The sequence below is a fragment of the Protomyctophum bolini genome, assembly GCF_963924005.1.
Source record: "Protomyctophum bolini genome assembly, chromosome: 9".
NCBI classification, from domain to species: Eukaryota; Metazoa; Chordata; class Actinopteri; order Myctophiformes; family Myctophidae; genus Protomyctophum; species Protomyctophum bolini.
The window spans coordinates 29,654,110-29,667,962 of record NC_137870.1 but is presented as its reverse complement, the minus strand read 5'-3'; the positions used below and the strand labels follow the sequence as shown (position 1 = coordinate 29,667,962).

At 41.2% G+C, this 13,853-nt stretch overlaps 1 protein-coding gene across 3 annotated transcripts; it reads left to right on the top strand.

Moving 5' to 3' along the window:
• The first annotated feature begins 2,481 nt into the window (after positions 1-2,481).
• Positions 2,482-13,739, top strand: slc46a1 (solute carrier family 46 member 1). 3 transcript variants are annotated; one of them, XR_013964638.1, is made up of 7 exons: positions 2,482-2,970; positions 4,221-4,612; positions 4,760-5,238; positions 7,060-7,143; positions 11,084-11,240; positions 11,731-11,853; positions 11,932-13,739. XR_013964638.1 is itself a non-coding variant. In XM_080772628.1 (6 exons), exons 1-6 carry the CDS (start codon positions 2,635-2,637, stop codon positions 11,786-11,788), a joined length of 1,506 nt encoding a protein of 501 aa, XP_080628754.1. In that variant the 5' UTR covers positions 2,482-2,634; the 3' UTR covers positions 11,789-13,739. The 3 variants fall into 3 exon arrangements, 2 of the variants coding, with proteins under 2 accessions (XP_080628754.1, XP_080628755.1); XM_080772628.1 differs by having other exon boundaries at positions 11,731-13,739; XM_080772629.1 differs by lacking the exon at positions 7,060-7,143 and having other exon boundaries at positions 11,731-13,739.
• The last annotated feature ends 114 nt before the right edge of the window (positions 13,740-13,853 follow it).

The window sequence follows — 13,853 nt, the reverse complement described above, 5'->3', positions numbered from 1 at the left end:
GATTCCTTTTACGAGATAATTGGTGTCACCACTGCACCATTTGTAAGAGTGAGCCGTTGATAAAGTCCCAGTATATATACCCAGAGTATCAGCCAGAGACACACTTAAACATTAACTTTAGAGTGAGAGGTCTACATGCACAGGGTGTGTTATGCAGTCAGTCAGAAGATAGGGGCAGCAACAAGGATTTAATTATCATCTCCGGATGGAAACAAATAATTATGAATTTCAATTAGTTTGTAAAATCGTACATAGTAGTCACGCTTTAAAGTCATTAAGTATTAAAAAAGCTTCTAGACAATCTTTAGTGTTTCAAAAAATATTCTAATATATTCTAATCTATATATCTATCTCACAATTTTCAATATGTAAATTAGTCCTATATATGTAGAGTTACTGTATACTTACACTATATATACTGCATACTGTATATACACGCACGCACACACGCACAATCCTGCTGAACCTCAAGTCCCAGTCATATTCACCTGAGGATACAAGAGGTTTCCCAGCCTTATCTTGATCAGCTCCACGTGTCTGTAGAATTTAATAACAATCATTATATAGACAATGTCAAAGTTTATCAGCAGGACTCAGCTTCCAAATGAGTAAAATGTTGTACAGTTTGTTTGAATGATTTGGAGAAGATTAAATTAAAGGAGATAGTCCGGCAGCCGACAGGCTTCTTTTGTTTAAAGCTGGAAATTTGGTATAGTATTTTTTATTGGCCTATTGTCTATAGAGGGTATGCGCGTGACATCATCATTATAACCGGAAGTTATGCAGGAACGCCTACCGAGTGCCAAAAAACTACTTTTCTGGCCTTGACAGAAAATCCGTTTAATGCACTTTGCCAAGTCACTTTGCCACTCGATTTCCCATTCACTTTATGCATGTGCATACCCTCTATATACATTGATGAATCCACTTGCTGACCGGCTGTCAGTAGTGGGCAAATATTTTTATAGGGGTTTCTTGTGACCCTACCATTAACATCCTATGGCAGGCAAAAATGTCAAACTTTCCTTTTGCATTATGATTGATCCTGGTGGAAAAAATAAACTAATTCATTAATGAACATGTTCTGGTCATTCACGCATTACTGAACTATCAACTGTTTATTGTCTATGTCTTCCTGACAAGGTGTGGATATGAGGTTTACTAGCTGGGCAGCAGTCAATTTGAAGTTCCATGAGATAAGATTAAACACCTGATTAATGTGATTGATGAAAATTATATTTTCAGATTCTTACAGAATCTTTCAGTGGGCGACATTTTATGAAATCGGCCTACAGTGATTTTCAACTTGTCATCTATTAACAAAGTAGATAATGTATCATAACACAAATAATAGGAAATTGTTTTAGTAGGCTACTTTCTGAACTACTGTTTTTATCTCAGTCCAAAGTGCACACACTCCTGTCCAAAACACAAGGTGATGATGATGTCTGAAAATGTTTTGCATATCTATAATTTAGTCTCTTCAGATAAGTTATTAAGTTAGTTACTTATTGATTGATTATAAACATATCTAGTTAGTTAGGCCTATACATCTTTATGTGAGTGAGTGTGTGCGTGCATTGAAAAGTACAACTTGCACGACCAATCTGGAAATGTTTCAAATAATATTAATAATTATGCAACCTTGAATTGCTTTGCAATTGTCCTCAAGTAAATAGTTGAACATGAACATGTTAGACACTAGACAGGCATTTGTGACAGTTAAATACAGGCTTTTAAGCCCTACGGCTAAATCAGAGTATATAGTGCCGCTCTTCACATGGTTACTTGGTTATACAATGATGCATCCAAGCAACACATGAATCTATGCATTAAGTTCCAAAGAACAGCATGAAAAGTATTGACTCTTGTAGCCACAAATCTTTTCACTCGCACTGAACCATCTTCTCTAGACATTTTGAGTAAGCGTGATTTATATGCTACAAGTGGGCAGTGTAGAGTGGTGTACAGTAAGCTCTAATTAGAGTGGTCACTGGTCAGATAGGACTTTTCTGTTTGGATGTATTGTCAATAGTGTTGTACTGCTAAGATGTCTGTAAGTTATGAAGTAGCTGCTTGTTTCAGTGTTATTGTACAGCAATTACAGGGGGATTACTGGATCCAACTCCTACATAGCAATGACAGCTTTAATTGTTTTAATTGATTATACAAAAAATAATAAAAGAATAAGCATTTAAATGGCATTTAAAATCAATTGACTGAATTTAAATTGGGGTTACCACAATACCCAAATAAATATGCAATGTTCATTCATCCTAGTATACAGTGGGCCTATCATATGAACAAATATTCAGCTAAACGGTAGACTAGAAGACAAATCTCCATCTTTGTACTCCTGAAAAGTTAACATTTTTAATTATACAAAGAGTTATCATAAATGTTAATATGCAGTCCATACCTTTGTCCAGATGGGGGACACCATTGCGCACGCAGGCAACTATGCAAAAGTGTCAACAAAAATCGTCCGGTCTGCACCGCCTGCTAGACAATGGTTTACATAAGACAAGAAGCAAGTAGTCGTAAGAGTTAAGTGTCTGTTACTGTTAGTGTGTATATGTTGCACTCAATGCACTGTATAACGGTAGTTAATATTTGAGCTTGACAAAGAAGACAATGGAATACCTGGACACCACGGCAATCCTTCCCGAGGATTCACTTTCCTCTACTACAGTGACAGACGAAGAAATACCGTCAAATAACACAAACAATACGTTTGGGCATAGAGAAGAGGCTGACACGACGAGCAGTCGCTTCAGACGACCACCGTTCTCGTGTCCTCTTTCGGTTTCAGTAGAGCCAGTATTGTTTCTGTCCATGTTCTCTATGGCTCTGCAGGGTCCCCTGTTCACACAGTATCTGTGGGAGCGCATCAGTGAAGACCTGGGTTACAATGGAACCAAGAGTGGGGGCTGCGCTAATTCCTCAGCAGACCCCGACCCATTGCAAAAGGTACGTCGTTTGACGATTTAAAGTTAGGAATCGGATCCCGTACTCGTCGCCAAGCCTGTCTAGGGCTACTGTACTTTTACTGAAGTTCTAGGCAGGCTACTTGAAATGAAATGTAACAATTTCTGGGCGTAATAGTTTGGACAAAGATATGCACTAGTACTAGTCCGACTCCGTCAGAGAGGCTAGCCAGTGAAAACAAATTAGACTCTCGTAGACGTATTTTGTCTGTCAGAATCGATAAATACGTCTACGAGTCTAGTCTATTTACTAGGCCAGCTCATCTGATCATGATATAGAATTTAGTGAGCGTGGATCGAAACCATTGACCGGAACCTTCATTTGACTTCCGACTGTTTTGAGTGTTTTCTTCAAAATAAACGTAATGTTGACAATCTCACAACCATAGATATATGGTCACAAGTCACAACCTAAGGTCACTCACACCTCACAAGTTTTATTTTATTGTATATATTTATTTGATTAATTAAACCATCCTCACTTAAACCAGTGGTGATCCTGCAAGGATTATATCCGGAACACAAAATAGAATTATTTTTTGTACCCCAATAGTTAATTGTGAGTGATCGTGGGGCTATGTTGCTCCAAACATAAAGCCTGGTTTAAAAAAAAGAGGAAAAGAAAAAAGATGTGGGTCTTATGTTGCTCAATCTGAAATAACCACATTTACCAAATTCGTACCTCTTCAAACTCCAAGAAAGTGGAGTTACAGCACCACCATGAGGTCGATCAGTGTAATTTTCTTTTGGACAGTAGGGGTTGACTGTCTTGACTTGTTTGAGCCTTGTGTTGTATTAACTCTTTCCGTTTCTGATTTAGAGCTATTGTATAGAAACAGACACATTTTGCCATACACACATTCGATGAAATTGGTCGACTCGATTTGGCCTAATGTGTACTGTATGTGCAGGGAAAACTGTGAGGAGTAGCATGCCTTTCATGCAACGACACTAAAATAATCATAAAACTTGCAATATACAGTATTATTTGTCACCTGTCTTTATCTTTAAATGTTCAGACCGCAAGTCAAACGCTTTAGGTGGCGGAGCTCTCACAATGTGTGCATCAGTGCATGGTGCAGGAATAGAAACAGGGATTCCAGCCACATGGCCACGAAATGTTTTATTGTCAAAATCACCTATTTTCATTTACAGATGACTAGTTAAATTCTTAGTACTGTAATCAAGGTTAAACAGAGTTAAATGAAGAAAGGAATGTCAATGTATCCCCAGGAGGTGGAAACCTGCACAGCACACTGGACCCTTTACATCAACCTGGGGGGCTTTGCTGTGGGGTTGGTGGTGGTGACTCTGCTGGGTTCCTGGAGTGACCAGGCGGGTCGCCGGCCCATACTCATCATCCCCAACCTGGGCCTCGCCCTTCAAACAGGGGTCTACCTCGTGGTCATGTACCTGAAGCTGCCGGTGGTCTACTTCCTCTTGGGCAGACTGCTCAGCAGCCTTTTAGGAGACTTCAACAGCATCCTGGCTGGCTGCTTTGCATATGTGGCTGGTACCAGTGACAGAGTGTCCCGTACCTTCAGGGTGGCAGTGCTGGAGGCTTGCCTGGGCATCGCAGGCATGCTGGCTAGCATCATTGGAGGGCAGTGGCGCCGTGCACAGGGGTATTAAATGGTCATTAATGATTACGTTTGCTGTATATCTCTGGAATTTCCGGTCACATAATGCTCACTTCACCCGAAACATAAACAGACCACAATTTGTTGTTTCCATTATTTATGTTTATTCTATATTTGTATGTCTTGATTTAGATACATCAATCCATTCTGGCTGTCGCTGGCCACCTACCTGGCTGCAGCTCTTTATGCGTATCTGTTTGTGCCCGAGTCCGTCGTCAGAGACCCCAGTGCCCGGCTCCTTACCACTCGCCACCACCGTGCCATCTACAGCCTCTACTCCACAGCGGGTGCCACCAGTGAGGGCGATGGAACATTTCGGAGGAGAAAGCTATGGCTTTACACACTGTGCTTCTTTGTGGTGGTGACGGTTCACTTTGGCAGCCGGGAGCTGTACGTGTTGTATGAACTGAGCGCACCACTGTGCTGGGGTCCAGGGCTCATAGGCTACGGCTCAGCGGCTCAGCACCTGGCCTACGTGAGTAGTCTGTTGGGACTGAAGATCATGCAGCGCTGCTTGAAGGACGCCTGGGTGGCCCTGGCGGGTCTGGTCTCCAACGTGGCTGGGCTGCTGGTCATCTCTGCGGCTGACACCACCCAGCTCATGTTCACAGGTGAGAGAAACGTATGGGAGTTCAGTTAACTACTTCAACCGTTGTGTTGTTGTGTCCAAAACTGTGTTCACACACTTTGCAGTGTACCATTTTGTTTAGTTAGTTGATTTGCCTGGTTAAACAAAGGTTCACCAGTTTTCCAACAACACTAATACAGAGTCATTTAAACTAAATGCTACAGGTTTGAGAGGGTATTCTTTATACAACAGCTCATGCTGTTTAACCACTTAACCGTGATGCAATGTGCTGTGAGCCTGCAAATATTGTCTTTGAGAGAAAAGAAAGGCAGATAGATGCCCATTCAGTACGATGCCGGTGTGCAGTACCCATTATCATCTTGTAGGCCTGTCTATGACATTCAGTATGTTGACTTCAGGGATCTTCATGAATGGCATAAAGGGGACTCAGACACACAGCTACAGAAATCAACTTTGCTAGTACGTATTGCTACGCCTGACCTGATTGCCATGAGAAGAAGCCGTTATAGCCAGCACATGGAGATGGCAGACTAAATGGAAAGTGAAAAGAGAAGAGGATTCTGTATTAAATTAATTCATATTTGAGCAGACAGACTGGGGATGCATTGGCTGGACAATAATGATCCTCTCTGGCCTCTTTAATCTGTGCCTCTATCCCCTCACCATCTGGTTGTGCACGAGTTTGAGCATTTTCAGATTTGGACACATCACTGACAGGAAGGCTAAAGGACATGGATCCATTTGGTTTCATTAATACACTCTCAAGAGTTAAACATCTGCATTACTTAATAATTTACAAGAAGTCTACACAATTAGAGAATGTAGAATAATTGTTATTTTTGTAGATTATGAAATGACTACGCCACCTTCACAAATAGGAGTGAGGGACTTGTATATGCATACACATCTAACCCTGGTCCATCACCTACATCTGCATATTATATATATATATATATATATATATATATATATGGAGCCGGCCAGCAACTCTACATCTGACCTCAAACCCTTATATCTCCATATATGGAGCTGACCTGTTCCGACATTCCATAATGTTGATCCTTTCCACCCGTCCTTCCTGTTCTGACATTCCATACGTTGATCTGACCTCATCAAATCCTGTACACTCAAGACACGCTCCAAATATGGCCAGTACAGAATTCATTCCATATGTTCTGTATCTGAACCCCCATGCCAAAGCGCCAGCGCTCGCCCAACAGTCTACCGTCTGCCGTCACCCAGGCGGATGCGTGCATGCGACCGTCACCTCGCCCTCAGACCGTTTGTCACACAGCTGCCGTTCATACAGTACCCAGTATAGAGTTCTCAACGGGCCTGAAAATGAAGGCCCGGCTCTGGGTTCTGTATGAACGGCAGCTTGAGGGTGACAAACAGTGCACGTGTGAATTCATGCTACTAAAATAGCATTAGAAAGCTTTCTACCATTTTAGCTGCATTTTACTGTGGGAGGGGTGGTGAAAATGGAGAACAGGGGGCATCTACTGTATGAAACAATTCAAGGCCAACATGTACTGCATGTTGGGACAGGACTTTAGGCTGATTCAGGGTACACGTGTTTTGGTGTGGACTTCTCCTTTAATTTGACAACTGACATTAGTCACAAGACTTTTACATTGCAACATTATCCATGATCAGACACAATTGCACAAGTTAAACTCTGATAATCGAAGGGTACTAATATGCTACATTACTTTTATGATTTTGAAGAACCAATGGTTGCAATACAATTTGTGGCATTGAGAGAAGTGGCGTTAACCTCAGGTTGAAGCAATACCATAATTATGTCCACATGAAAATAAGAAACTGATTTGGCTCTCCCCAGGCTATGGACTGTATTTTCTCTCCATGGCCTCCACTCCTGTCATCAGGTCCAAGTTATCCAAGCTGGTGGGCCCATCAGAACAAGGTCAGTCACTGGTCAAAAGGAGCTCACCTACTGTACTTCACCTATACATCACACTACATTGGTTACATACTGTACATTAGTTGGCATGCTATAGCACAGTAGCATTTAATATCTGTCTCCACCAGGCCGAAGGCATGGGGGGAGAGTATGTTTTGCACTGTTTTGTCCGTGTGTGTGTGTGTGTGTGTGTCCTTCCGCCTGTCCGTTATCAGCTAATCTCCGGCACCGTTGGCCCGATCCATGCCAAACTTTGCACACACACTCCCTGGATGCCAACACGAAACTCTGCCCCAAATATTCCTCAACGGCCTGTTATAGCGCCACCATGAGGCCACAACCTGACCTGCCCTGGTGGAGACCTGTGCCGATGGGCACTTTATCTAATATTTTACTATTTTATGTTCTGATTCCCGCTGCCCAATCACCTAAATTAAGCTCAATAACTCTAGCATTAAACTTCAGGAAGAGTGGGATTTGAACATGAACTCTCTGTGCTGATCAACCCCATACTACACCATCACTCAGTAACAACTGCCTCTTCGTTCTGTAACGGTTTGTTATAGATCATGTATCTGGGGTGCCAGCCAGGCAGTGGTATCCTGACAAAATGTTAGTTAAGAGGGTAAACCGTTGCATAAGGCTGTGCAGCTTAATGTGGTCCTCCGCACCACACTGCACACCCTGTAGAGTCACTTGTTGTAACACAATAAACACAGACACGGTAGATTGCAGTTAATAAGTTGTATACTGTATATTGAAACGTTCAAAGCACATAGGTTCACCACAGTTCAGTTCAGTAATCCGTTACCATTCACAGTTCCATCTTATATCCAGCCCTTGCACAAACGCAAAACCCGACAGTTATGTGTCTCGTACCCCGCACGGTATCCGTTAGTTTGTAGCCTACCCCTCGGCTGTTCTGTTGTGTATCCACGTTAGTTACTCACTCACGGCCGTACAGTACAAGTGTGGTGGTTAAATCCCCACTGTTCCAAGGTGTCCTCCTTACGATCCAAACGATCCCCGGGGAGTCCTCTCAGTGTGATATCCTCTCCATTATGTCGTCCAAAAGCTAACGTTCCGTGCACACAACGAATGATAAACTTGGTTACAACCAAACAAAACGTAACCGCGAGTCCAACAAACACCTCCAGCCGCCCCCGCTGCTGTCACAGCTGACAGCACTTCCTCCCAGTGTTGCCAACTCTCCAGTAACGGAAGTAGCTAGTGGCTCCTCGAAAAGTAGCTAGCCCGCCCCTAGCGACTTTTTTGCGTCCCTAGCGACTTTTAGGCGCCCCTTAGTGCACTTAGTTTGTATCATCTCTTCATTTGATAACACATCGTTTAAACTCATTGTAATATTTAAAAAAAACATACCTCAATTCAACTAATGTTTAGAACGCTATTTTGTTCCGATCCATACAGGAATTAGAAGGTTAATACTTTATGCATCCGAGTGTGTATTTTATTTTTACTAGCAGACTAAAAGCTGCCAGTGCTTCCTCCTTTCTTGCTCTGTCGAGCTCGAGGGGCGCGTTCGGAAATACCGCACCGGAGCGCACTCGCCTAGGCAGAGCAAGAAAGGAGGAAGCACTGGTAGACAGTCTGTGCAGTGTGCACATAACCGAGCCGAGGAAGCCACTGAGCCTGCTGTGAGCCAGACCAGACGCGCCGACCACTTTTAGTTTTGCCAATTTCGCGGATTTGAGGCTGAGAAAAAAAAAAAAAGATTTTATCTCTGGCGCATATCTGGCGCCTGTCAACACGATTTGTCCCCAATTCACCAGGGGAAAAAAGCTACATTTCTCGCCAGAAGCTTTTCACTAATTCAGTCGCTAGGGGGGTCTGGAAAGAAGCTAAATATGACGACAAATCCGCTAAGTTGGCAACACTGCTTCCTCCTGTCGCTAGCCAGGTGCGTGACGTCAGGGCATAAAAAGAAAGTATCAGTCTGGAGTGAACTGACGGCACAAATGGGCGTGCGTGCATGGCGTGCATGCGTGGCGACGCTAATCGCCACAGTACTGTTGAAGCGATCTTTTGTATGTTATGTTAGCCTTCAGTTAGTAAAGTTGAAAGAATCGAGAGTTGAACATAGAATCATGTTCATCAGATGCTTTGAGTGCTGTTCAAGAGTTGTTTTGTATGTTAGTGTAACACCCAGCAGGGGCGTCATGTTTCAATAATGATTGTGAGTGCTCAAAGTCCCGCCCCCAGCCATAGGCTGTGTATTTGCATACTGGGCCCTGATTGGTGGCCCAAAACTTGGTTGGAAAGTCCCTCTTTTATGTCTGGCTTCCAGGCCAGTTGGAAAAGAGCACACTGAGAGGTGGTAAGAGTATGTTAAATTGGACATTTTCATGGTAAAATGTTAGGTAGACAGGGTTATTTCAGTGCTTTTGAGTTTTTCTTTTTTTATTCGAGCCTTGACAAGTCAAATTGCCTATGACTCAGGGGAGATATTAGAGTTTTGAGGTTGAGGCTGTGAGCCACTGCTAGAATAGCCTTCAGTTAATAAAGCTGAATAACTCTAGCATTATACTTTAGGGAGACTGGGATTTGAACATGAACTCTCTGTGCTGAGAGTCTGTCTGATCATCAGCCCCTACTACACCATCACTCAGTAACAACTGCTGTACTGTTGAAGCGATTTTTTGTATGTTAGCCTTCAGTTAGTAAAGTTGAAAGAATCTTGAAAGTCTTGAACACAGAATCACATGCTTTGAGAGCTGTTCAAGAGTTGTTTTGTATGTTAGTGTAACACCCGGTAATCGAACCCAGGACCCCCGCACGGAAGGCCAACATCTTAACCACTTATCCAAAGCAGTTGCCTATAACTCAGGGGAGATATGAGAGGCAGCTGAATGGGTAGAGAGGCTGCCTGGCGAGCAGAAGGTCCTGTGTTCGAATCCTGTGTCAACCCCTTAATTGCACTTCTGTGGGAAGTGAAGCTGGAAAATCATACCCGTGTGAAGTGAGGGGTGCTCTTATCATCTCACAATATCGAGGAGGGAATTCGGTATAGCTTGGAGCAGCTATAAATGTTACTTTAATCAATGATTAGATGATGTAATGACGATGTAAAACAAACATTAAATTATCTTTATTGTTAGTGGCATTTAATGTTTGTGTTAGGGACAAGATGACGTATATTTTCCCTTCATTGTCAATGGCGTCTTTAAAACAAACATTGAACTAAACACAAACATTAAACCTGTATATAGGAAAAAACTGATCTTTCACTGTGGCATTAATGCAACACAGTGGCCACTTTGGACACAAATAACATGGCAGCCAACCCAAGAGTCTCTGCAAGCATGTCCGGCAAGGACATGCCAGTCTTTGCTTTGACTGGCAATTAAACTCTGTCTCTCCTATACAAAGTAATACTGTACAGTCAAGACCCTAGCAGAGACCCCCCCTGTGTTTATACATTTATGGATGGTTGTTATTGCTTTGTTAAACAAGTAAGCAAACATACAAACATAGTGCTGCTATAAATAGATCTATTAATTAGGAAGGTGGGGCATTTCATTATCAAAATATCACACAAGTGATCTTTATAGTCATGTAATCACGCCAGATCTGTCATGTATTGTAATGTATGCCAGGCCAGCCATTTATTGAAAACACAACATGCATTCATCTTTATAACATTACTAAGAATTATGAATATACTGTTACAATCATATCCTGGTGGAGACCTGTGCCCAGAGGGGGCACTTTTTCTAGTTTCATTGTGTTGTCAAAATAACTTTTGTTGGTCAGTATTTATTCTGTTTAAATAATTTGTACGTGCCTTTTGATGGAAGTAAATTTGTTTTTCAAACTTTTCCACCAACTTGTACGGTTGCATTCTTGCACTAGGTCTAGGTGATAGAGAAAGTAAAATGCAACATTGATATACAGTTATATAATTGTATGTTGATGTGTGTTCCAGGTGCCCTGTTTGCCTCAGTAGCCTGTGTGGAGGGCCTGTGTGCTCTGGTAGCCAGTGGCCTCTTCAACTCTCTCTACCCAGCCACACTGCACTTCATGAAGGGATTCACATTCCTTTTTGCTGCCATCCTCCTTGTTATCCCTGCTGGAGTCATTGGGTAAGTTTTTCCAAGTAGAAGTATGGTTATTGAAGAACAAAAGTTGTTCTTTTGAAGACTATTTACTATTTAGTATGGCCAGCTTTGAGGGCTAATGTGGCATCCTGACTAAATATCTCAGTCCCGCTCCAATGCAGTAATGATCTGCTCACTTTTCTTTATAAGAATGCTGTCTCGAAAATTTCAATATGAAGTGGAAATATGTTCAAAGCAAACATAAACAGAATATCATCCTGATTGTGCCATAAGAGCTACCTACAGTAGTAGACTACTGTTATTCTTGCCTTTCCAAAAGTAGTTGAGTACAATAAATGGCTAAATATCTTTAAGAACTGTACTATTTGTACTATGTTACTATTTTACATGTTTGACTGCTTACCCTGTTGTTTGTTAACTAGGGTTCATGCCATTTACTCCATTCTTGCATGTTTGTACAGTAAGTCATTTAGCGTCTGCTAAATGCCTAAATTGAAATGTGTTATCTGTCTAGGACCTTGGAGTTTCAAGACCAGAGGAGAGACCACAGAGATGATTCTACGGAGTCCTGACACCCAAGTGCCATAGCCTTACAGTGGCTGATGGTTTAGCATTAAGCACCTAATCAAAGGGATTAGTCTTGTGTATCTCTGACCCAGGGACAAACCTTTCACTTGGGTACTGATGTGGATAATTTGACACTGTAACGGTTGAGGAATAGTAATGCCAAAGAACTGTCTCAAGTGGTCTTTACACGTATATGTGGATATTATTTGACAGATGTGTTCATGGCAGGATCTTCAAGCATCATGCAGCAGGACACAAGTATATTGAGAGAGAGAGAGAGAGAGAGAGAGAGAGAGGTACTAATGAGGAAAGGGAGAGACAGGCAGACAATGGTGAGAGAGTTGAGTGGGAGTCTGCGAGAATGCATCGTTATCTGTTCATTGGACCCTGACTTTTCGGTTTCCCATAAGAGAAGAGAACCAACAGAAAACATAAAAAAGAATGATCAACAATATTATTATATGAAAAGAATGGTAAAGCACTCAGTGAGTGCTATGTAGCAAACACAGTAGTAACGTAAGATGGAAATTCTCTGTCAGTACTGTAGAATGATGGGTTAGAGATGATATAGTTATTAGCCAGACCAGCAGAAGTTTACTCACACCACTCAAACCAAAAGGTGTAAGAACAAAGGAACCATTACTGAGGGGGAAAAGGTGTTTGCTGATGTACCCAATTGCTATCTAAAATCATAGCTATCTATTAATGATTAATGATTAATGATTCATTAACGGTATCTTGCATTGTGCAATCTTCTGTACAGCTAATAATTGTAATAATAATTGTTAATACTTCCAGTATTAGATTCAAACTAAAGTATTTAAAACAGAAATAAATTTGCACATAATTATCACTATCATTTCAGATCATAAAAGTCCCAGTAATACTAAATCTTTGATGAAAGTCAAGCAGAAATAATCATACTCAGGAAACATGAAACTCAACACCAAAGAAGTATTATCACACTGTCATCGATCAGCCTTTGCCAAACGTGTGCAGGCTCGACCATTACTAATGCTCAGCAATATGCCAGCCATGACAGCTTTTATCTGCGGTCAGGGATTACTGAGTTACACCACTGTCCCCTCCATGAAACCACATGGTTTTCCCTGAATGCCAATTATGTGTCCTCTTGTGCATAGGAACACAAAACTGGATAGCCCCAGAGCACACGGTCAACACTAACAGCAGGCAGAGGTCAAGCCAAAGTTGCACAGGAAGAAACCTCTAAAAAAACGTGATGATGATCACAGGTTGAGTAGAATATAAATACATTAATTATTTATTCATCCACATGAACAATGTGCCTCATTGGTCTAATTTAAGAGAAATTAATAATGCTCCACTAAGTTAGTTGGATGCCATTTTATTGTCTTGTTTTTTTATAGTTAACATAATTGTTATTATATTGAGGTGATATTAATTGCTACAATAGCTATCACGCTATTACATTAAATATTCATGAGTTACAGTTCCCAATGTCAAGTCTTATTGGTGGTCGGAGTAAAAGGCAATAAATGTTGCAGCCATTCTGCAATTCAAGTTAACACAGTACATCGTTCAATTAAAATACCAGTTTCTGTATTTTTTCTTATTTCTATACAACATATTTATTGATTAGAAAAGGGAACAGAATATGTGCTCCTGTCACACTAATAAAATGTGTAAAAAACTAAAATCTTAATCTAAAGAGATATGCTTTGGCATACCTCTTTATATATTTAATTATTAGGCAAGGCAGGTATTAAGGCTTGATCAAATGAAATGGTAGTACATGAAAGTGAGCACATGCTGTATTTGCAATTTCATTAGAAAGAATAAGTGAAGAATTTATTTACTGTTTCAGAAAACGTGACTTTTATTGAACCATAAATGTCTTGATTACTTCTAACAATTGACAGTCCTGTTAATCACATATTTATCTCAACAATAAAACAGAATGTGTTTTTTCTTTTACTACGGTATATTGTATTCACAGTAATTACACCAGTAAGAAGCGAGAAGCATCCGCCTGGGTGACATGGGGGGTCAGATCAACATATGGAATGAATTCTGTATGTATTCATATAT

Excerpts from the sequence above, each read along its gene's own strand:
- slc46a1 (XM_080772628.1), top strand. The coding sequence starts at position 2,635 with ATGGAATACCTGGACACCACGGCAATCCTTCCCGAGGATTCACTTTCC. Across the intron at positions 4,613-4,759 it reads CAGTGGCGCCGTGCACAGGG|ATACATCAATCCATTCTGGC; the intron begins GTATTAAATGGT and ends GTCTTGATTTAG. Across the intron at positions 11,241-11,730 it reads ATCCCTGCTGGAGTCATTGG|GACCTTGGAGTTTCAAGACC; the intron begins GTAAGTTTTTCC and ends TTATCTGTCTAG.